The 23552-nt window shown below is 44.7% G+C and overlaps 1 protein-coding gene across 1 annotated transcript; it reads left to right on the plus strand.

Moving 5' to 3' along the window:
* The first annotated feature begins 6225 nt into the window (after nt 1-6225).
* On the plus strand, nt 6226-21739 carry DCUN1D1 (defective in cullin neddylation 1 domain containing 1). The gene is given in 9 exon segments (XM_081191087.1): nt 6226-6315; nt 6317-6369; nt 6371-6392; nt 12156-12372; nt 13216-13384; nt 14396-14526; nt 15646-15728; nt 16396-16492; nt 18005-21739. Coding segments are annotated over 9 exon segments (927 nt in total). The 5' UTR covers nt 6226-6240; the 3' UTR covers nt 18085-21739.
* Nucleotides 21740-23552: the final 1813 nt, after the last annotated feature.

Genomic DNA, 23552 nt, shown 5'->3' on the forward strand with positions numbered 1-23552 from the left:
GAAGTACAGACAGTGATGATTACCAGCCAGATAGGCGGGGTATAAATAATAATTATATAAATTATTATTGCATATTTAACCGTGGTCATTCAGACACACACACACAGTTGGAGTGATTACACACCTGAAGGGGGGCAGAACTACTTCCAAGTTGACAATGGGTGATGTGAAAGTTCTGGCTGTTGAAGGAATTTGTAATGGCTCATTCAGATGAGCAAGGCATCACAGGATGCTGTAGTCAATGAGTGGTAAGGATGCATCATTGGGAGATTGTGGACTTCATTGGAGGTTTTAAAGCAGAGGTTAGATGACCATCTGCCATGGATGCTTAAGTTGAGATTCCTTCATTGCTGGGGGTTGGACTGGATGATCCTCGGGGTCCCTGCCAACTCTACGATTTTATGATTCCATGGTACATGCCACGTAATGGCTAGCTGGTTGTGATGTACACTGACAGAGCACTCCGAACACATAGGCCGAAAGAAAGACACTTGTTAGTAAAAGTGCAGTCTCTTCACTGTTTGCACAGCTGAATGTGTTCCATGTAAATGCAGTTTAATTTAGCTAGGCTAGTTTGTACAAAACTTCTGTTATAGGAAGGTTTCATTTTGGGCAGTTGGCCAAGTGTGCTCCATCAGTTCCAAAGTGCACTTAGTACAGAATGCTCCACTCCATCAGAAGGCAGCCCTGAATTGGGAAGCTTTTAATGTTTGATGCTTTATTATGTTTTATATACTCTGTAAGCCACCCGGGAAACCCAGCCAGATGGGTGGGGTATAAAATAGTAGTAGTAGTAGTAATAATAATAATAATAATAATAATAATAATAATAATAATAATAATTGTAAAAGTTGCTCCAGCTTACAGTTGCACTATTCAGTTTCTTTTCTGAACTCAGTGTTTAGAAAATGCAAGTAGAAAGACGTAGGTTGAAGTTGGCCTGTATCAAAAGGGGTTCTGATGCTTCTCCAGTGCATTGAAAAATGCATAGAAGGGGCTCTGTGAGCTGCCATATCCTCCTCACAGTTGGATCAACTTATGTACTAAAATACAGTATGCACCTAGAGCTCTTCCAAGGAGTCTTTCCTTGTTTGAATCTCTTAGCACATTATTATGATTCTGTATTTATTTCTACTCAATCTTTCCCCGTTGGGACTCAAGGCAGCTTGCATATAAAAATGAGAAGATGGCGATGATAAATAGAAAGATAGTTGATAGTGTCTGTTAAAACCATACAAATAATTACAATAGAAGCAGCACGACACCAGCCCTTTCATTAAAAGCAGTCAATTCCCAAAAGCCTGTTGCAACAAAAAAAAAAGTCTTCCCCCACTGGCGTAAAGAGGAGGAGCGAGCCAGTCTAGCTTCTCTAGGGAGGGAGTTCCACAGTCTGGGAGCAGCTGCTAAGAAGGCCCACATGGAGCCCCTTAATCCACCAATCACATGTGGAGCGTAGTTAGCACCCCACAACAAACCATAGTTAAGATTGATCACAATTTGTTGGGTTGACTGTCCAACAAGCTGTGCTTAAATCAAAAATGGAAGTGAATGCTTCCATAGGTCTCGTGGCAATGTGGGAGTAAGAGAGGGGAGTGTGTGATGGTAACATAATTTATTCTCATCATGCCAAACTTGTTCAGCACAGGCGGGAATCTATGGCCCTCCAGATGTGGCCAGACTGGTTACTACCAGGACCAACCCTTATAGCCAATGATCAGGGGTGATGGGAGTTGTTCAGCTACAGCTGGAGGACCAAAGGTTCCCCAGCCCTGTTTTAGTGTGAACGGGCCACTGCCTCTGCCTCTGTTTACACCTGAAGGATAATTAGGTAGCAATGCCTTGAAGCAATCGGGAAGAATAATTGGGTCAGAGATTCAGGCCACACAGCTGGGACACCCTTGACCTGTAACCTCAAAACCCTGATATGTGTAAACTAATTGCCACTTCAAAGTCGTCATACTATTAGGAGTAAACAGGAAGAGAAAAGTTGCATCAGCATTTTCCTACATTGTTTTGTAGGTTTGTAAGCTTTGAACAATTTAATTATCCATCAACTGAAGCTGCAATTGTAGATTTGCCGTATGATGAATCGGTGAACCAGTGAAACTCGGAAGCAGGGCTTGAAGGTTAGCAGTGTTTTCTGCTGCCCCTCTTTGGCAAGTGGTACCCAGCTGCGCATTGCCTCTGAACTTGTCACTTCTGTATTGCCGTTGTGGCTAATAGCCACTGACAGAACTATCATGCGTGAATTTGTCTCATGCCTTTTCCAGGCCAGTGGGTGAATTTCGCGAATTAATTGCACGTTGTGGGAAGAAGTACTTTATTTGGCTTCTACCCAAATCTATTCCCAATCAATTTCATAGCACAACCACCCTGAGTTCCAGTTACCTTTGTCTGCTTTCTCAACACATTGGAGACTGTGCCTTGGAAGGATAAATCAGATCAAAAAACAAACAAAACAATTTTGCGTGCTGAGTAGTTTATCAGAAATGACAATTTACAGTAATGCCAGGCAGGGGACTGGCAAGATCAGGGAAAGCTTCAATGAAGTCTTGATTAAGTATAGTAGTAGGTTCTGCACTAATTGTTCTTGTTTATTGAGTCATAGAGGTACCAGGAACCACACACATCCAAGCCAAGATCCTTCAGGCTCCCCAGTAGCTGACACAATCCACATTGTGTCACAAGCAGGACTTGCCAGGAAAAATAGGGCATTAATCCAGACTTATTGCCTGATCGTGTGTAATGTTAGGTGTGCCTTGTTAAAAAAGCTGCAGTAGCATCTCTCCATGCTGGCTGCATAGCTGGAGGAATCTCACTCACAACCAATACGGAAGTGCAAGGTACTAGCCCCTTAGCAGGTTTATAAATATATACCATATTTTTTGCACCATAACACTCACTTTTTTCCTCCTAGAAAGTAAGGGGAAATGTCTGTGCGTGTTATGGAGGGAATGCGTACGGGTGGCATGCCTACGGATTTTGCTCCTCTAAAAACTATGCGCGTGTTATGGTCGGGTGCGTGTTATAGAGCGAAAAATACGGTATATATGGATAGGCCCATCAGTCACCTGTGTGAAATTCCTAGTTGCAAGATGGTGAGTTGTTAAATACAATCTAGCCGAAGCTCATTGAAAACCGCAAAGGATTGGGCTGCATGATGCTTCCAGAGTAGAAACTATTTCTCTTTCCTAGTTGCCTGGTCAGTCCTGCATCTTTTCCCCTCCCTGGCTTTTGGGAAATATGAAAATATGCAAATAGCCATGTTGGTTCATAGGAAAAGAAAACACATTCCAAAATATAGGGTATCACCTTTGTTAGAATTAACATTTGTGATTGTTTTTGAAAGCTTGGCCACTATTTGAGGGGAAATAGAGGCTTTGAACTGAAACACCTTGGAGGAGTTGGGAGACAAAGTTGGGAGTATGTATAAATAATTCTTTTCTCTTGCTTTGGAGCTCCCATATCGCACTCTTGAGCAAAAGGAGATGGATACAAGAGGTGGGAAGAGCTGGACTTGCCAGGAAAAACAGGGCACTAATCCAGATAGTTGGATTTAGGAATTATCACCCCAACATAATATACATGTATTTTTGAAAGATCATCAAATAAAGAGAATTGGAAAGGGTCTCAGGGGACACCAAACAACAGCATACATCATTTTGCAAATGTTGGGAGATTATAGCATTGTGAGCAACCTACAACTTCAAGGATGATGATGGTGATGATGATAATACAGTGGTACCTCGCAAGACGAATGCCTCTCAAGACGAAAAACTCGCAAGATGAAAGAGTTTTTCGTTTTTTGAGTTGCTTCGCGAGACGAATTTCCCTGTGGGCTTGCTTCGCAAGACGGAAACGTCTTTCAAGTTTGTTTCCTTTTTCTTAAAACCGTTACAGTAATACAGGGTGCATTGCTTGAAGAGGTGCAGTTGCGACTTGACTTTGGGGAGCAACTCATAGCACGCGGTGTGGTAGCCTTTTTTGAGGTTTTTGAAGATGATTTTGAAAAAATTGAAACCGTGCTTCGCAAGACGAAAAAACTCGCAAGACGAAAAAACTCGCAGAACGAATTAATTTCGTCTTGCGAGGCACCACTGTAATAATAATAATTTATTATTTATATCCTGCCCATCTGGCTGGGTTTCCCCAGCCACTCTGGGCGGCTTCCAACCGAATATTAAAAACAATACATCATCAAACATTTAAAACTTCCCTAAACAGGGCCACCTTCAGTTGTCTTTTAAAAGTAAAATAGTTGCTTATTGCCTTGACGTCTGCTAGGAGGGCGTTCCACAGGGCAGGCGCCACTATGGAGAAGGTCTCTTTCCCAGTAGGTGGTCAGTCACAGTGAACTGTGTGATTCTGTTGTTTACCCAATCCCCTTCTCTCTGCCCACTGGAGTTTGTGTGTGAAAGGCAATTGCAATTTTAGTCAATCTGGAGGGAGAGGAAGGTGAGATTTCCCCCCAGTACTATCTTCCCCATGGGACATTCCTCCCCCCCCCCCCACTGCTTTCTTCACACAATATAGGTGTTTTCACTCCCATCAAACCAGAATCTGCTGTGATCACTGCCATCACAGATCTATCCCAACCTTGGGAATTGTGGGGTGGGGGTACATTGGGGTTGCCCTGTTTTCTCTCCACGATGACCCTGTGATGTGGGTTAGGTGGGGCATATGCAACTATAGCCCAATACCATCTAGTGAGTTTCATGGCTAAGCAGGGATTTGATCCTGGATCTCCTGAGCCAAAGTCCAAAGCTCTCCTGCGTCCAAGGTTCTCCTCCTATTTCACCATGCTGGCTCTCTGGCGTTTATAAAAATCCTGTTTCGGCCACACCAAACAGGCGCACACCATACAAGCATATACACAAGGATACCAGTTTTCTTCCTTTTCCTTATGAACCACCTCATTAAAGCCCAAGTGTCTCAGTGCTCCCTACGGCAGGGGTAGGCAACCTAAGGCCCGTGGGCCGGATGCGGCCCAATCACTTTCTCACTCTGGCTTGCAGATGGTCCGGGAATCAGCGTGTGTTTACATGAGTAGAATATGTCCTTTTATTTAAGACGCATCTCTGGGTTATTTGAGGGACGGTGGACCTGCCCACGACTGAAAAAGGTTGCAGACCCCTGCTCTACAAGATCATGATCCTCATTCACAGGTCAGGGAAGGCATCATTAGCTAGAAGAGGGGTGTGAAGGAGTGACCCTGCTCACCTTTGCCCCTTAGGGGGTCTCCATCTCAGGTGTGGCCCATCCGAAGGAGGGGGAGGAAAAGGACCAAATCTCTCTCCCCCCCTTAAAGAGCCCCTGTGATAAGAGGCAAGACTCAAATTGGCTTGGGGGTTTTGCAGGGGCGTAGCCAAGATTTTTGTTAAGGGGGAGGCAGCCAAAGCTGCTGCTTTTTTTGAGGGGGGGGGGTTATTCTTTATAATCACACTTTCCTCCAGGGACATTGAATAATTTACAAAAAGAAAATTAAGTGAAAATCTAACTATAAGATACATCAAAATCCTCCTATTAGTTATGCACAACAGTATATTCTTTTATCTATCCTAATTTTCTTTTGTCCCTACTTTCCTATTTCCCCCCCTTCCTCCCTCCCCTTTAACTCCTCCCCCCCAAAATTGTTCTCTCTTGAAATCTTTAACCATGTGCACAGATTATTCTTTCTAATTTGGATGCTTGGGTTGGCTTCCCCCTTTTTTGGGGGGGGAGATTGCCCCCTAAAGTTGTTGAACTTTTTTTTGGGGGGGGGGAGAAATCACAGGTAAAAATACCCCCCCCAAAAAGAGGCCATTATGGGGAGCAAGCTTTCGTGGGGGTTTACTTTCGATGTTTTTCGATCATTTTGAAAATGCTCCCCCCCCCATTGGGATTCGCCCGCCCCCCGAAGACAGAGGGGCGAGCAGCTCCATCAGGCCTCCCTCTGCCCTTTCCCCACATAGGTCACCCCACTGAGCTCTCGCTGTCACCCCGGGAGACCCCAAACTCCGCCCACCTTATTTCAGGCCCCTAAATGTATGGGGTGGGGGTGTCATGATCTCTTGCCCCCCCAAAAAAGAGCCTCCCTCAGAGGCGCCTCAGAGGCTTCCTCGCGCGTGAGGAGAAGAAGCCCCCACGGCCTATCCCCCCCCCCTCGCGCCTCGCCTCGCCGGATCCCCGGCCGGCCGGGCGCCGTTCTCGCTCTCCTCACACCGGTCGGTCTCGGCCCGGGGCGGCCCCGCCGCAGTGCGCATGAGCGGGTCGGCGGCGGAAGGCAGGGCCCGCGAGGAGGAGCCCCGGGAGCCGCCGCCGCCGCCGCCGCCACCGACCCTCCTCCCGCCTCCTCAGTGTCCGCCTCAGCCGGCCCGGGAGGGGAGAGAGGCCCGCGCGCAGCCCCCACCATGGTGAGGCCCTTCGGCCCCGGCAGGGAGGGAGAGCGGGCGGAGGGAGGAAGCGCCGCCATCGCCTGGCAACGCGGGGCCTAGTCGGGGGTGGGGGGGGGGGAGAGAGAGAGAGACAGTCGGGGGGGGGGTGCAAGGGTTGGGGGGGCGGCCTCGGCGCCGGTGAGAAGCAGCCCGGCCCTCACCCAGTTCCCACAAGCCGCCTATGCTGAGAGGGTGGGGGGCTTTGAGATATAGAGGCTGGGGGTGGGCCCTTGTGTGGAAATCCACCCCCCACCCCCCTCAGGGAGCTGAAGTGGGGGTGGGTGGGGGGATTTGGGGGTGCCCCGTTGGGGTGTATGGAGGGGCTCCAAAGGGTTTGCGTGTGGCTGGGCTTCAGGGGTTTCTGTATATGATGTGTCAGGAAGGTTTAGGGTTATTTTTCTCTTCTCCCCCCCCCCAAAAAAAAACACCTTGGAGGACTAGTGGGGTAACTGGTAGGGGGAGAAAAAAACCCCTGGGCATATGGGTGCTGCTTGATCTTGGGTGCCTGGGCCTCCTCTTCCTTGTTTCGTTTTTTTCTTTTTCCTTTTCCCTCTATCTCTCTCTCCAACCTGGGGGAAGCATCTCTCTCTCCCTCTCTCTTTGCATGCTGCACCTATCTCTGTTTGCAGTTGCGTTTTGTGCAGACACCTCTTTTGTTGTGGTGTGTGTGTGTGCACGTGTGCATGCAAGCAGGCGGGTACTCCAGAGAGGGTTAGCTGGGGTTAGCCTGGTTTCAGCAGAAGCTCCCCCCAAGTGCCTCGTGGCGCCTCAAAAGACAGTTTTAAACCCTGCGAAAGCGTCCGTGGGCAGCAGCAGCAGCTGCATGGTGGCTGTCCTTAACTGGCAGTAGGGGTGGCATCCTGGCACTTTGTCCTCCAGCTCTGCCTTGTGGCAGGCATTGTTAAATCTGCAGCACGCCATGAGGCTGGTGCCCAGGAGTTGCCGCTCACTACAGGACAGGACCTGGAAGAGAAAGTGGAGGAAATGTGCATGTTGCCCTCTGCGACCCCCAGCCAAAAACTGCTTCAGAGTGACATAAATGACCTATGGAAAGGCCCATTTTGCCAATGGACAGCTCCATAACCCAGCGGTTGCTCGCTTGCAACAACTGGGCCGCCTGATAGAAGCTCAGACAAAGGGGCTGAGCCCTGCTATGAACCCAGATGCCAACTCTGCTCCTGTATTGTGTCAGGACCTAGCGCCAGTAATTCCCCTTAGGGGCTTGGTTGCTTGCTTGCTCATCCTGTGATGTGAATGTGCCATCACCTCTCATTAATGCCTTTTTGTTATTCACGTCAAAGAAACAGGTAGATGCCAAAAAAAGGGGAAAATAGAGACAGAAGGAAAAACGATACTGAAAAATGGAAGTGTTCAGAAAGTAGTGGGAGAGAATCTATTGCTCACCTCAAAATCGCCACATTTCAACAGAAGACTCCAAAGTGAGGCTCCGGTTTGAAATTGATGCACTACAGTTTATGAGCAAATTCGGTTCAGGTTGATTTAAGCTTGACTGGACTACAGTTTTTCTTCCCACTCCAGATGTTAAATTAGCATAGTGCACCTCGAAAGATATTGAATAGTACCACCACTGACTGCTGTTGTGAACAGTTTGCAAACCTGTTGCTATGCTGTCACTTGGATAGCATGACTTTTGGACGTGTGTGTGTGTGTTTGTGTGTGTGTGTGTGTGTGTGTGTGTGTGTGTGTGTGGATGATTGCATCCCATGCTGTCCTTCTGTTCTTTACAGTCCCCCTGTGCCAGTGTTCATGCTATTTAGAGGAGTGGGATATGCAGAGGCAGCACAGGGAAGGGGGGATTCCCCCCCCAATGCCTTCTTACCTCTTTCATTCACACATTTACTGAATCAAAAAGCTTTCCATGAATTGAAGGGCAACATTGGATACATACTATATAATATATATATCTGAGGAATAATCTCAGGTAACTGCTGAGTAATCTTTTATGCATCTGTTGGAATGAGATCCAGTTCACAAAAGCTTAAGACCATAGAAATCTGTTAGTCTTTAAAATGCCACAAGACTGCTTGTGAATGCATATTTCATTTATGTTTCTCTGTGTTACACATTTTTTCTTGCTTATGAGGCAAGGAAACCATATCAACCATATTTATTCAGATGTAATCCCCTCTTATTTCATGGGGAAAGCATTTTAAGATGACAATCATATGCACACTTACTTTAGGAGTCTGTCTCATTTAGATTGGTAGCTCTTACTTCCAGGTTGTTGTTGTTGTTGCTGCTATTACTTATTAAATTTAAATACTGCCGTTCATCCGAGGATCACAGGGCAGCTTCAGATCTGTTTGTTAAAATAGGGTTGTAAGGTGCAGTCATCCGTACATCCGTATTTACCTTTTAGGCTAGATTTTAAACATCATGCTGAAAGGCTTCAGTTTCCATACCTTTTTTTTTTTGCCATTAGAAATCCTTACTAAAAGGCAAGCAGAAGAGGAATAGATTTTAAAAAATGATTTTCTAGGTAAATTTTTTTTCCAATTCTTTTTCAAGTTAATGGGATTGTTCCATAGTAAGTTGCTTGAAAATTGTAGCCACGGTAATTTAGTTTACATAAATTTAGTTGATTAGTGGGCTTCTGGGGTTCTTTCAGGTACTTTAGCCTGTTAAGCGGTTTGAGAACTTCTAACTACTGGCATTGCACAGGCTTCAGGAAAACATCATGCAAGATTCTTCAGGAAATACAGTGAGTGTACCGAGGCTCCTGAACTACTCAAGGTGCTTTGAGTGCATTTAACTTTGGCCTCACAGCACACACACCCAGGATGTTTTCTCCTTAAAACTAATTTATTGCCTTTGCACAAATCAACACCCAACTTCCTGTGAGGAGACTCACACAATGGAGCACTTATCCAGTCTAAATATAAGCTGTGCAAGGCATATTTATACTGTAATAAGTTTCTCAAGAGGTGTGGGACACCTTCCTCTCTCTATAAATAGTTGGGCTAAAGAACTAGAAAATGATTAGATATGTCATCTGGACTTGAAATGTTTGGATATATAATTAGGTTCCAAGTTTGTTCTTGCTATCATAAGTTGGTGTTCTTCAGTAAATGTGGGTCAGTAAATTGAAGCTGAATCTTGAAAAAATAGAGGTGCTGTTCTGCGTTCCGAGTTCTTGAGTGTGGAAGATGGAAATATGGCCTATTTTTGATGGGATTGCAGTCATCTGAAAGGTGCAGATCTGTAGCTTGGGGGTGTTCCTGGATCTAACACTGCCACAGGAGGCTCAGATGTGCCTTTTTCCAACTCTGACTCTTTTGCCCCTCATGGATAGAGATGACTTGGCCACTCTATTGCACCTTCTGGTAACCTCTGGATTATACTGTTGCAATGCATTTTACTTCAGGCAGCCCTTGAAAACAATTTAGAAACTTTAGCTGGTTCAAAATGTGGCAACCAGATTACTGGCCAGGGTTCCTCTTAGATGTCATATAAACCCTATTTTAAAACAGCTGCACTGGTTGCCAGTGTGTGAATTAGGCCCCAGATATATGAATGAGAATACACACACACACACACACACACACACACACACACACATACATATACATATATCTATACACACACACACACAGTCATACCTCGGGATAAATACGCTTCAGGATAAGTATTTTCGGGTCGCGCTCCATGGCGACCCGGAAGTAACAGAGTACGTTACTTCCGGGTTTCGCCACTCGCGCATGCACAGATGGTCAAAATGATGTCACGCATGCGCAGAAGTGGCGACACGCGCAGACACGCTGTCGCGTCTTACGTTCCGTTCGGGATGCGAATGGGGCTCTGGAACAGATCCCGTTTGCATCCCAAGGTACCACTGTGTATGTGTGTGTGTGTATGTGTGTGTGTGTGTGTGTACACACATTTCTCTGCCTGCGCTCCACCCCTTAAATGACAGGGTTGGGAAATACACAACACAGTGACATCACAACATGGCTAAGTGCTGATGAACACTATTGTGGGGAGTGGAGCGGAGAGACTTTAACAGGGAGGTTCTTTCTTTCTTCCTTCCTTTTTTCTTTTTTTAACAGCAACACACCTGTTATATGTAGTTCCACTCCAAGAAGTTTCCTTTAGCGTGTTGAGGTAGCACGCCAAAATGTCACTTCCTTAAAGCTGTGCTAAGGTGCCTTACGCCCATTGTTGAGGGCTGAGTTCCCAGCCTCACTGAACAGCCAGCAAGTGGGTTGTGCTCCTTTATCTTATCACATGTTTGTCAAAGGGAAAAAGTAAACAACCTGCCATTTTTAAAATTTGTGTAGACAGAATTATGGAATTGTATTTTTCAACTTCCTTTGTTTAAATTTGCTGTGGCTGGGATGCAAAGCTTGTTTGTTTGTTTATTAAACTTGTATACTTTGTTGTATGCATGTTTGTCTTGTTAGCCACCTTGAATATTTATTGATAAAAAGCAAGGGAGAATCTCTTCAAATAAACAAACAATACAAGATAGAAACACTGTAATTGTTTTTTATGTACAGAAGCAATTAAAATAGGAATGCCTATAAATAAACTTGTAATATAGCATCTTTGTATAAGCTGAGAGACATGAATAGAAATTCAGTGAAGCTATATTCTGTTTGTACCATTTGTGGCTTTTATACTTGCCTTCTTAAGCCAGGGGGAAATAGGTAACCATAGATAGATGTGGATTCTTATCACAGTCGTAATGTCTGAAACCACTTGCTTTATCATGTGACTGTTTGGTGTAGTTTCTCCATCAGATGATGCTATCGTATGGCCTTGTTTACTGGCTATGAATCTCCATTAGTCAGGAAGCCAAATTAATTGTTGTGTGATAATGGAGCAAATACACCAACAATTTGCAATACTGAAGATTGTGGCAGGCTGTTAGCAATAAGGCTTCAGGGAAGGTATAGGCTGTGATCTAAAGGGACATACGCATATGCCTCCTGCATGCTCCTGCATTTTTGCATTTTCATTGCAACCTCACATAGCTCTTATACAACACTTCTTCCCCAAGTTCAGCCAGTAGTTTGGGGGATTTGGTGTGAGAACAGTTTATAGGAAACCTGCCAGTAGTGTCTGTGTAGTGCTGAAACCTGTTGTGCAGGTTTCCCTTCTAACCGCTCTCCTGGAAACTGACATATTTGGATGCATGTGTGTCTCTTTGTGTCACAGCTGTTGTCCCCTCCTAAGCCCTGTAATGTGCTTTCTGTGGAACATTTAGAGCCGTGGTTCTCAACCTGTGGGTCCCCTGATGTTGTCAGACTACAACTCCCATCATTCCTAGCCAGCATGACCAGTGGTCAGGGATTATGGGAGTTGTAGTCCAACAACATCAGGAGACCCACAGGTTGAGAACCACTGGTTTAAAGGATCTGCCATGAGTGTTTCTGTGGCTGCTACATCCTCCCTATCACAAAAGAGCGGGACACATCCATGAGCCAAGTTGCTGGTTGTCTCAAGTAGAAAGGAGAGCCATCACACAATGTTTTATCCTTGATTCTGTTGCATAGCTTGTTTGTTGAACTTGTGAGCTGCTTTGGGCACCATTCAGCTTGGAATTAAATTCTTAATTAGAAGGAGTTGAACACTACAGGTAGACTTTCTGTATGGCCACCTTAATTCTCTATTCACTTGAGGAAAGTGGCCCTTTTGAGCTACAGGTTGAAGTTGGATATTCCTCCTCAGGTAAGCACACGGGAGATCTCACTGTTCTTGTGTTTTCTGATACTTTTCTAGAACAAGCTGAAGTCATCACAGAAAGATAAAGTTCGACAGTTTATGATCTTCACACAGTCCAGCGAAAAGACCGCAGTGAACTGCCTGTCTCAGAATGACTGGAAGCTAGATGTTGCAACAGATAACTTTTTCCAAAATCCTGAACTGTATATACGAGAAAATGTTAAAGGATCATTGGACAGAAAGAAGTTAGAACAGCTATATAATAGATATAAAGGTAAGTACAGTGCAGTTTTTCTTTTTCTTTTAAAAAGGTGTGTTAAATGCATCATTTTGCTGGCAATAGATTCCATTTGGAATCCAGGCCAGAAACTTGAGTTTCAGCTGTGGCCAGAACAGACCAAGAACGCAGTGCCCTACAAGCATTACAACAAAGGCTATCCTTTATTTATGATATTTTTATCCTACCCTTCCTCTAGGCAGCTCAGGGTGGGAAACATTCCCCCACCATCCTACATTGTATCCTTGCAACAACCATGTGAGGTGGGTTAGACTGATAGATGGTTAAAGGGTCTTAAGGTGAGCGTCATGGCTGAAAGTAGATCTGGACCTGGGTCTTCCTTCCGATTGCTACACAGATGCTTGTTCTTGCCGTCATGCTGCTAGACTTACTGGCAGAGCATCTGGGTTGCCCAGTTTGTTCTCATCCTCCCAGGCAATCATTTGTCAAGCCATCTCATCAACCCTGAGACACAGGAAAGCCTTCCTTTTCCTTCTCCCGAGAATCTTTTGTCCTGGACTGCATTTTAACTCCTCTTCACAGAGGTAAAATCCAGTCCTTCAGGGAGCACATTGAGTTGAGTCATGCTCTCTTTCTTGAAATGGGAATAAGTGACCCACCTTCCAATGCAATTGTGATTGCAGGTAAGATGAGGTTTGCAGAGGGAACACACTTAAAACAGCGCATAAAAGTGAATGCTATGTAGCAGCTGACAGCATTTAATGGCCTTAGGAAGCAGTTCTTGAACGAGTGCTTGGCCGCCATACCTTTTATTAGAAATGGTTTCAAAAAGACGGAGACTTCCATTCATTTTATTTTGTTTCTCTCTTATACTCCAAGATCCTCAAGATGAGAATAAAATTGGCATAGATGGCATACAGCAGTTTTGTGATGACCTTGCGCTTGACCCTGCCAGTATTAGTGTATTGATCATTGCCTGGAAGTTCAGAGCTGCGACGCAATGTGAATTTTTAAAAACGGAATTCATGGATGGGATGACAGAACTAGGGTAAGTGCTCAACAACTCTATGAAAGTAGGCGGGCCATGCTATTCTGTGCATGGAAAGGTTTGTACTTCCATGCTTGAAGCAGAATCTTACATAACTCGGGAAGAGCCATTCAAACTCTTATCTGGTGGAGGAATGTGTATTATGTATTTGTGTCTCTGAATGAACACAATTTATTTCACACACACACACTTGATTTCCCAGTGCCAGCCTCAGGTGCAGCTTTGCCATAGCATCTCTGGGCTCCTTTCAATGCCATGCAAAGGGCTCCTGGCAGCTCCCTCAGTCCCCATGAAGCTCCTAGGAAATCATACATACAGCTACTTTCAACTCAGTAACAATATAGGTCAGGGCCATACGCTGAAATTTAAAACAAAATGCTCCATGCAAATTTCAGCTACAAGGCATTCAGACTATCTGATACATACATTTGCTCAGTGTTTTGTCTTCTAAATGCCAATAAGCATGTCGATGCAAGGTTCGATTGAGGTATGAGGGAGCACAGATGGTGTATTTGAGCATGGAATTCTTTGCGCTCATGATCATGCATTTCTTTGAGACCTTGCCTGTTCACAAGAACAACTCACCATCTGCCAGATTGTTGAGATTAAACAGCCTGTTTTCAAATGTTGCCTCTTCCCAGCTGTGGTATTTTGCTTAATTCTTCTTTGATGGTGTTTGCCGCTGTAATCGTATCCATAGATTTGAACAGAAGAGGAGCTGGTGCCCAAAGGGGGTTTCTTGTATTTCTTGGAGAGGTGGCCCCAGCCTCTGCCTCCCAGGAAAGTTCCACAAATGTGTTGGTGATAATGTATTTTCAGCACCGCTTAATAGAAAAGAGAGCTTCAGGAATGATCGGACTATATATATATGTGACATTACTTTTTTTGTGTTAAAGCAACTATTTAGTAATGCCATTTTACAAAGTATTTAGAACATGATCCTAAACTAATGCACAGATAAACTTTTGTGTTTGTTTGTTTTTTAAACCAAACCAATAAACCCAACAACAGATGTGACAGCATAGAAAAACTAAAGGCCCAGCTTCCAAAAATGGAACAAGAATTGAAAGAGCCAGGAAGATTTAAGGATTTTTATCAGTTTACCTTCAACTTCGCAAAGAATCCGGGACAAAAAGGTTTAGGTATGTATGCCAATATTTCATTGTACAGAAGTGAGTGATCCAAGTCAGGGTCCATATTGGGCTACAGCTGATTGTGATGAGAGAAAACACCCCTTGCCTCCAAAGTGGTGTTTACACATTGAGATTACCACAGTACGCTTCCCTAAGCAAACGTATCTTCTTGGAAAAGTGTCCTGATACTTTGGCATGCTTGCGCACTGGAGGACTGCCGATAAGTTTGGTGCGTTCAGTCGTGTTTCTAAGTTCTCTTTTCCCAAAAGCATTTTCAATTGACAGGGAATTGTAAGAATTATAACAAATAAGCTGTATTTGAAACTTGGTATAGTTCAGGAGGGACGCAGGTGGCGCTGTGGGTTAAACCACAGAGCCTAGGACTTGCTGATCAGAAGGTCGGCGGTTCGAATCCCCGTGACGGGGTGAGCTCCCATTGCTCAGTCCCTGCTCCTGCCAACCTAGCAGTTCGAAAGAACGTCAAAGTGCAAGTAGATAAATAGGTACTGCTCTGGCGGGAAGGTAAACGGCGCTTCCGTGCGCTGCTCTGGTTCGCCAGAAGCGGCTTTGTCATGCTGGCCACATAACCCGGAAGCTGTATGTTGGCTCCCTCAGCCAATAAAGCGCGATGAGCGCCGCAACCCCAGAGTCGGTCATGGCTGGACCTAATGGTCAGGGGTCCCTTTACCCTTTATAGTTTAGGAAGCAATCTTTGTCACAGCGTGCAAAGCTGCCCAGGGGGAGGGAGGGAGAAGGTGATGCCGCATTGAACATGGGCAAACTCCTGCCTGCACGCTGCCTTTAATATCTTGAGGAAAGTGCGGATACCCAGGATCATGACTGGGAAGCCTTGGGCCTTCCGGATGTGGCTGGACTACGACTTCCATCATCCCTGACCATTGGCCAGGCTGGCTGGGACAAACAGGAATTGGAGCCCAACCACATCTGGAGAACCACTCATTCCCCAGCCCAAGATCCCGAAACACTCTTAAGTGTTACTGTACTAAGAGAGTGTTCTTTGCAACCCTCACTTTTACTGTGCAGTTCCCGAACAGGTGTGTCTGGACAAGCGGGGAGGGGGAAAGCCTCAATTACTCATTTAATTACCCGTTTTCTTTAATGTTGCAGACTTAGAAATGGCCATCGCCTACTGGAATTTAGTACTTCATGGACGATTTAAATTCCTAGACTTGTGGAACAAATTTTTATTGGTAAGCGCAAGTATGGATTGCCTCATTAGTAATGACTAAGTGCCGAGTTCTGGGAGGTTCTGCAGCCTGACTCTTCCCTACGGGACCCAGATCAACAATCTTTGCCACACGTGGCATTGGTCAGCAGCTAGTGGCCCACATCCCAAATCCACACTGTAGATAACCGGCAGCTTTCCTTGCCCCAAAACCTTTTTTGATTTTAAAACTCGAAGAAAGAGGGTGTTGGGATGACAACCAAAAGCAGAGATCCCAAATGGCATTCTTTTAAAAAAGGATTATTTTGGATATCTCTTACAGAATTATTTTGGGGGTTCCCCCCCGACCCATCATGGTTCTAAAGCCTGTGGGACTTGCAGCTGTGTAAGGCACCTGACTGGCTTTGCTGCAAAAACAGGCCTGGTTGGTGGGCTGTGTTTGACTTCACAGGTCATATGTGAACATGCAGTGGTGCTGCAGGTTTTGTATCTTGAGCCACTAGCCCAGTCTGTTCTTATTGGCAGTAGCTCCCTATGAACAGGATTCATAGCCAGTCCTAAGGGCCTCTCAGCTGGAGATTGAAGCTGGGACATTCTGCACGCTCTTGCATTAGACAAAGCCTTTCCTCTGGCCCTTCCAGGGTTGTCATGTGTAGCTAATGCTTTTCACACTCTGATTTCCCTCAAAACAGGAACATCATAAAAGATCTATACCAAAGGACACTTGGAACCTTCTTCTAGACTTCAGCGCGATGATCGCAGATGATATGTCGAATTATGACGAGGAAGGTAAAGTTGCTGTTTGTTCCTCTTGGGGCACTTTGGCCTGTGTGGAGTGCTCTGTCCCCAAGAAGCTTCTCTCCCTAAGTGATCCTGCTTTTGCCCTGGACCTTCTGTATTTTCCTGTTGGCTTCCCCTCCTACTATAATTTTCAATTTGTTGGAAATCCCTGATATCACAAGGGGCACAGTGGGTATTAAAACAGTTTCTGGAAAAGTAAAGCCGCTCATTTCTTGCGTATACCGAGCTGAATCCAGGACTTGAAGAACTCTAGTCATTGTCATCCTCATAGTGACCACGCAAGCCAGCCTCTCCACAGCAAGGAACACCTGTTGTTGTTTCCACTATTGAGTTGCTTCTCCTCTTACGCTGCTCAGTTGGGTTGCCAGGTTGGCCCCCGCACCACTCAATCTGCCACACCTCCGTGTCTGATTGGCTGAAGTAGCAACCATGTGTGACTTCCCTTTCTGCCTGCCCTCGAATGTTTTGCTCAGCTCCCCAGACTCGCTCTCTTCACGTCCCTTGGGTGCGAACGAGGAGCTGCCTGTTTCTGCATGAGGGAAAAACCAAGATGGCGGGGCGAAAGACAGTTCTTAGCTGTGTACAGCAGGGGTGGGGGATCTTGTTCAGTTTGAGGGCTGCCTTTCCTTCTTAGCCACCTTCCTTCCAGGGGCCATTTGGCAGTAGTGGGTGGGACCAGATGTAGATGCAGATGGAACAATGAAGGTGAACTGTACCTTCATATAGTGGGCAAGCTCCTGCACATGCTCTCCCCTCTGGCCAGGCAAACGTGGCATTTTCAGAACACAATCCAGCCACGAGTAACACCCCATGAAAGAAGCAAAGTAGGACAATGGGTGGTGGTTTGGAGAGACTCTCATGGATCAGATAGAGAGGCTTGGAGCATCTCTATAAAGAGGAGTGCAGAAAACAAGGGGGGAACAAGCCTTGTAAACTTCTCTTTTGTGCTGTGCAGGGGTAAGGCTGCACTTGCATGGCGGGGAGCAAAAGGCACTCTGCCCACATTTCAAAGCTTTTTAAATATAACCCTGCTGGCCCATTGCTTGATCCAAAGATCTCCTTCTGCAGCAGGGTGCTGCTGTGTGTGGCTCTGTGAATACTAATCTTTCTTTTCTTTTTTAAATTGTATAAAAAAAATCCCAAAATTAGCATATCCAAGAAAAAAACTTAGCATTCCATCTTATAGAACCTTGTATAAAGTTTTCTGACTAATTGCTCTCACTTTTTAAAAAGTTTGTGTCCAAAGAGTGGCTGTCCCAGGATTAAAAAAATTAAGATTCTTTAATTATTATTAAATGATGAAAATAAAAATTCTGGCCAAAATTGAAGGGCTGTTCTGAGGTCACAATGCACGTGAAGAGCTTGGAACGCATAAAGTGCTAAATATTTTCTGGTGACATTTTCTTGTAGCAGCTAGGGGGGCAAATTATAGTCCCCAACTCTTCAGATAAGGCATTCTGCAAGCTTAATAATTCCACCCCTCTCCCTCTTTCCTTCCAGGGGCATGGCCTGTTCTTATTGACGACTTCGTGGAATTTGCACGCCCTCAAATTGCTGGAATAAAAAGTACGACAGTGTAGTGCTAAATGAACCTTCTAGAATGTACATAGTCTGTACAAAATAAACAACATGGGGGAAAATTGCACAGTCAATTTCTGCTGACTGACTGAACAGGACTGAAGACCAATCCTCAAGAAATAAAGGCTGGGGGTTGAGTCAAACCTTTAAGGATCTACTTTGGACCATATCAGACGATGGGTGGTTTGGGCTTCTCATCTAGCCTGGGCCAGCCTTGCCCACTTGAAAACTCCAGCATTGTGGATATCATTCTTTTTCTTTTTTAAAAAATGAAGCACCCTAATCCTTTCCATAAATCTTAAAATGCTTTTTGGATTTTTTTTTTTAATTTCTTGTTCCTCCTAAAGGCACATGCTGTCCTCACCAAGCAAAATCTTTTGACGTAATAATTTCACAGATCAGCATCGCAGTCTGTTTCAGAAAAGCTTCAAGCAGCACATCTTTGGGCTAGCTGCAAAGACTTTGCTGAGAATATCCTAAAAGAGTGATTCGTTGGATCTGGTTCCGTACGGTCCGTTCACAGCTATTGTCTATGTGAGTGGCAAGGGGTTTCTTTGCTTTGTTCTAAAGCAAATGTCAAAGATACCCTGGCAAAAGGTCTGGGCTTTTCTGCCCGCCAATATCGGGCTATCCATCTATGTAGGTGCTTGACTGAAGTTCCGTTGTGTGTAACAGTGAACGCTGCTGAAACGCAGGACAGATACGGCGCTCAACAGTATCCATATTTTAATAATCTAGTCGGAAACACTGGGTGCCTAATGTTGAAAGGTGAACCATCCTTTAGGGCCCCGATCCTCAGTAGCTGGGCCATGTGAATCTTGCTAAGTCTCTGCCTCTTCTTGCTGTCCCCCCTGCCAACACTTGGTGGCTTCCCTTGTCTGCCAGCACTCCAGCCTTGACCACCGCGTTTCTTTGCAATGCCATGCATGCAGAGAGAAAGAGGTAGGACCTGGAATACCTGTGCCCACCTAAATTAGTGATACCCTCTCCACCACCACGCCCTCAGTAGACTGTCTTGCAGCTAACTTGGATGACACCATTCCAGGGCGGCAGGGGTGTCCACCTTCTTCAGGGAATTGGGGCACTTACCATTACCCCTCAATCCTTGGGGCGAAGTATCATGGGTCATGTTATTTCTAACTTCCAAGAGGGGGGTCGGGTTTTCCGATAGAAAGACCAGCAGGATTCATCCTAGAATGTGGGTGATAAGTTGCTCACAACTGCTCTTAGTTACCCAATAATTTTTTTTGTAGCATCTCTTTGTCCAGGAAATCTTTCCCGCCCCCATTAACTTCTACTGAAATGTTAAAACTTGAATACAGTACTGAATTTATAATGTTTGCTACACAATACATAGAGTCCTTGATTAGGGCCAACAGAGGTTTTTGATCGTGGGTATAACAATGAGTGTGATACGCATTTTCTTCTATACTTGATGGTTTGAGCCATTAATACAAAATTTTTATGATGTTAGCGGTACTGACATTATGGTCCACGTCCTTCATCGGTGACAGGCAACTTACCGTATTAACCGCAAATCGCTGTGGTTGTCAAAACAGAGGGATCCCTACTCCGAGCAAAAGTTCTGCCAGGCTCTAGCACATAGACACCTTGAGCAAGCAGGAACGCCTCAATTCATTTTTGCAATCGTGGCCACAGAAATCCCTGCGCGAGGTTATTGCTTCTCCTGCTTAAGTGAAGCCTTTGTGTGAGCTCCAGACTTGCTGGGTTCACAAGTTTATCTTTCCCAAGCAAGTACATAGTATAACTAGCATAATCCGGCCATATGGGTTAAGCACTATTAGTGGGAGAGTCTTAAGTGTATCGTTGACTCTTTAGTGGTGCTTAACTTTGGCTGGGTCAGGCGAAAGAAATGTTTTGCTTAACCATGGTGGAGAAACTGGGAGTGCGCTTTGGGCTCATGAACCCCTCTTCGCTTTTAGCCGTGTGTAGCAATCCCATCTCCCCAATGCTTTTAAGATAGAGTTTGAAACTTAAGTGAAGGAGTTAGTTTGCATACCTTGGTTAAAGTTGACTACAGTATTGATCTTGGTTCAAGTGCCACACTAAACACGGTTAATAAAAGGAATGGGGAGAGATCTGGCATGGGAGAGAGTTAGTGGGCGCCCCTGGGACCTTTCCACTGCACTTCATCTGCTTCTACACTTGTGTCCAGTTCACAGAGTTTGGCTTTTCCTTTTGAGCCACGGCTTTAGTCCTTGTGTTTTTACATGGCAAAAGCAGCACTTGAAACGCCTTCTGGCTATAATGTCATGTAACTTCATGAGCGATACTAAGCTGTTTTCTGGAAATCATTTCGCAGAGGAAACATGAGTTGTTTTCCCATCCGATATTAGAAGTCCTTTTCTAACCTTTAAAAAAGGAAAAGTTCAAGCTTGCCATATTGTGTCCTGTCTCATTTATCCATAAAATTAGAAAGAAAACACGTATGCACATGCTAAATAATTTTAGGGAAAATACTTGAGTATTAAATTGCTTTATCTTTTTTAAAACCTGTATGATGTTGTGAGAAAGGGGCTTCCCTTTTTCCCAGCTGTGCCCTTTTGGTAAAGCTCAGTCTTGTGTTAATTTAAGAAAACCATTAGATAAAAATTGGGAATCCCTTCTTCAGAAGCCAGAGTTGGCAAAGTCAAATATATTGCTTTACTGCTTGCATTCTTTCTTTTCTCTCTCTCGTGTAAATATCAGTGGAGACTTGAATTATGAAAACTACAAGGTGTGTGTGCTGTTTTCGGTCTTAAGAAAATTTGGGTACAGTTTTTTCAGAATGAGTCATTGATGTATGTATGCTGTGTATTTTTTGTGTTTTGGTGTTCTTTTTTTTCTTCAAATGAGATGTACTTAACTCTGTCCCTGTGGAGAAGGTTGGGGCATAAATGCTGTGCTGTTTTTTGTTTCTTTTTAAAGATAATTCCTTTTGCAATGTTAAGGCCTTTTCAACAAAATGGATTTTGCCATCAGTTTGGTACTACACAATTTATAATTACTGTGTAATTATAAAACTGCATTACATAAAGCATTGCTGTCTTAAGTAGCAGAGAAACTAAGGTTATTTGTGTGATCGCCTCTCTGAATTTTAAGAAGAGTGTTCAGTTCAACAGGCACAAACTGGTCAAATTTTCTTTTCAGTGGGAAGTGTGCTATCAAATCAGCGCTTGGTTGGATTGTGTCCAGTGGCAAGAGATGTTTGGCTTATTGTTGGCTTGCTTCTGAATGTAAATGCCCAGCTCTTCGAGAGAATGAAAAATGCCCAAACTTTATGCCCATTTGTATGTGTGTGTTGATTTTTTTTTTTAAATTAAAAGTTGTGAACCTTTTTGGGTTGATAGTATTCATAAAATCAACCCACTCTTCAACTTGGCAGTAATCGTCCCCTTCACAAATCACTTTCTTTTGCCAAATATTAGAAAAAGTGAATGCTTAAACAAAATTCAAACCCTCATATTTGATTTTTATATATATATATATATACCAATATGTAGAATTAGAAATACCTTGCTACATGAAAATATTTGGGAATCAAGGCTTTTATTTCAGTCACGTGATCAGAATCTGTAAGTTAAATTGTAACTACCTAGAAAAATCCCTCCAACAGACCAGAGGCAATAAAGTTCCGGCCCAGTTGTCATGGTGAAACTTTCTCATGAATTATTTTGTTTAAAAACAATCCCAAACTTGATGCACTCTAAAAAATTTTTTTAAAGCAAAAGCAACTCATGGCAAGGAATGAGAAAGCAGAACCTTGCTAACAGCCATGACATGCCATGACTTTCTGGTTGCACAGTGGAGGGGTTTTTATTCCCAGCCGTGGCACATTGCTTTGAGATTACTTGGGGCGGGTGGGGGAGAGAGACTGAGGAACCTCCATGTTTAATGTGGTTGGTCCAAAAGCTACAGCATTTGTCTCTTGAACAACCTGTTAAATAAAGTAACTTATTTCTTAAAACTGTTCTCTGATGAAAATCCATTTGAGTAAGTTAAAAGACGATTCATATAGCTTTAAAAGCTTTAAGGTAACTTTTCTCACAGGTCTTGTTTTCAAGATCATAGAGTTGGAAGAGACCACAAGGGCCGAGTCAAACCCCCTGCCAAGCAGGAAACACCATCAGAGCACTCCTGACATATGGTTGTCAAGCATCTGCTTAAAGACCTCCAAAGAAGGAGACTCCACCACACTCCTTGGCAGCAAATTCCACTGTCGAACAGCTCTTACTGTCAGGAAGTTCTTCCTAATGTTTAGGTGGAATCTTCTTTCTTGTAGTTTGGATCCATTGCTCCGTGTCCGCTTCTCTGGAGCAGCAAGATGTGACAGGAATTTCCAGAGGGCTCTTGAGCAAGAGGAGCAGGTTAACTTAGGAACGTTTTACACATTACACAGAGGCAGATCTCGATTTTGCTCTCGATTGTGCCGCGAGTGTAAACTCTACATGGCTTCTTAATGAATGTACCTACGTGCTACATGCATTTATATTTATATTTTGGGTGTACACCTAGAATTGACGTGGAGGTAAGGTTTCCACCCTATGCACCAAACTCCATACCTCTGAATAAACACTTGTAGGAGTTGTTAAGATTCTTTACACGTTGTCCTCGCTGGAATCTAGTGAAAAATTGAGGTCCAGATCTCATCTGGGGGGAAAACCGTTTATCAGCAGTGTAATGTTACAAAATCAGCAGCCCCAAAGTATGGTACACAAAGTTTCGATTTCTTGGCTTCCCCCAATTTGTGATTGCTATAATGATGTTTAGGTGCTTGTGAGCCAACTCTCCATTCACTAGATATTTAGAACACACACACCCCACCCTAATTTCATGTGGGTGGCAAGGAAGGGGGAAATGGAGACTGCATTGCAGAGCCCTAACCACTACCAGCTTTGTATTAAACCACAGAGCCTAGGACTTGCCAGAAGGTTGGCGGTTCGAATCCCCGTGACGGGGTGAGCTCCCGTTGCTCGGTCCCTGCTCCTGCCAACCTAGCAGTTTGAAAGCACGTCAAAGTGCAAGTAGATAAATAGGTACCACTCCGGTGGGAAGGTAAACGGCGTTTCCGTGCGCTGTTCTGGTTCGCCAGAAGCAGCTTAGTCATGCTGGTCACATGACCCAGAAGCTCCCTCGGCCAATAAAGTGAGATGAGCGCCACAGCCCCAGAGTCGGCCACAACTGGACCTAATGGTCAGGGGTCCCTTTACCTTTTACCCGCTGCCAGCTTTGTGTGCCAGCCACCAGCACTTGGCCCAAGAGCTTCCCTTGGAGGAAACGAAGGTTTTTATCCCTGCGCTTGAATATCCCAAGAGGTCACCTCAATCTCTTCCTAGCGCAGCGTGACGGCGGGTGCTCAGGAGTCCAAACTGAGTAATTCAAGAGCATCATTTGCAATCCTTGCTACACCTGCAGCTGCCTTTGTGGTTGTATAGCAATTTCTGATTTGGGCAGGCAGGTTGGTGTGTAC

Source organism: Podarcis bocagei (genome assembly GCF_964188305.1).
Source record: "Podarcis bocagei genome assembly, chromosome: 4".
Lineage (NCBI taxonomy): Eukaryota > Metazoa > Chordata > Lepidosauria > Squamata > Lacertidae > Podarcis > Podarcis bocagei.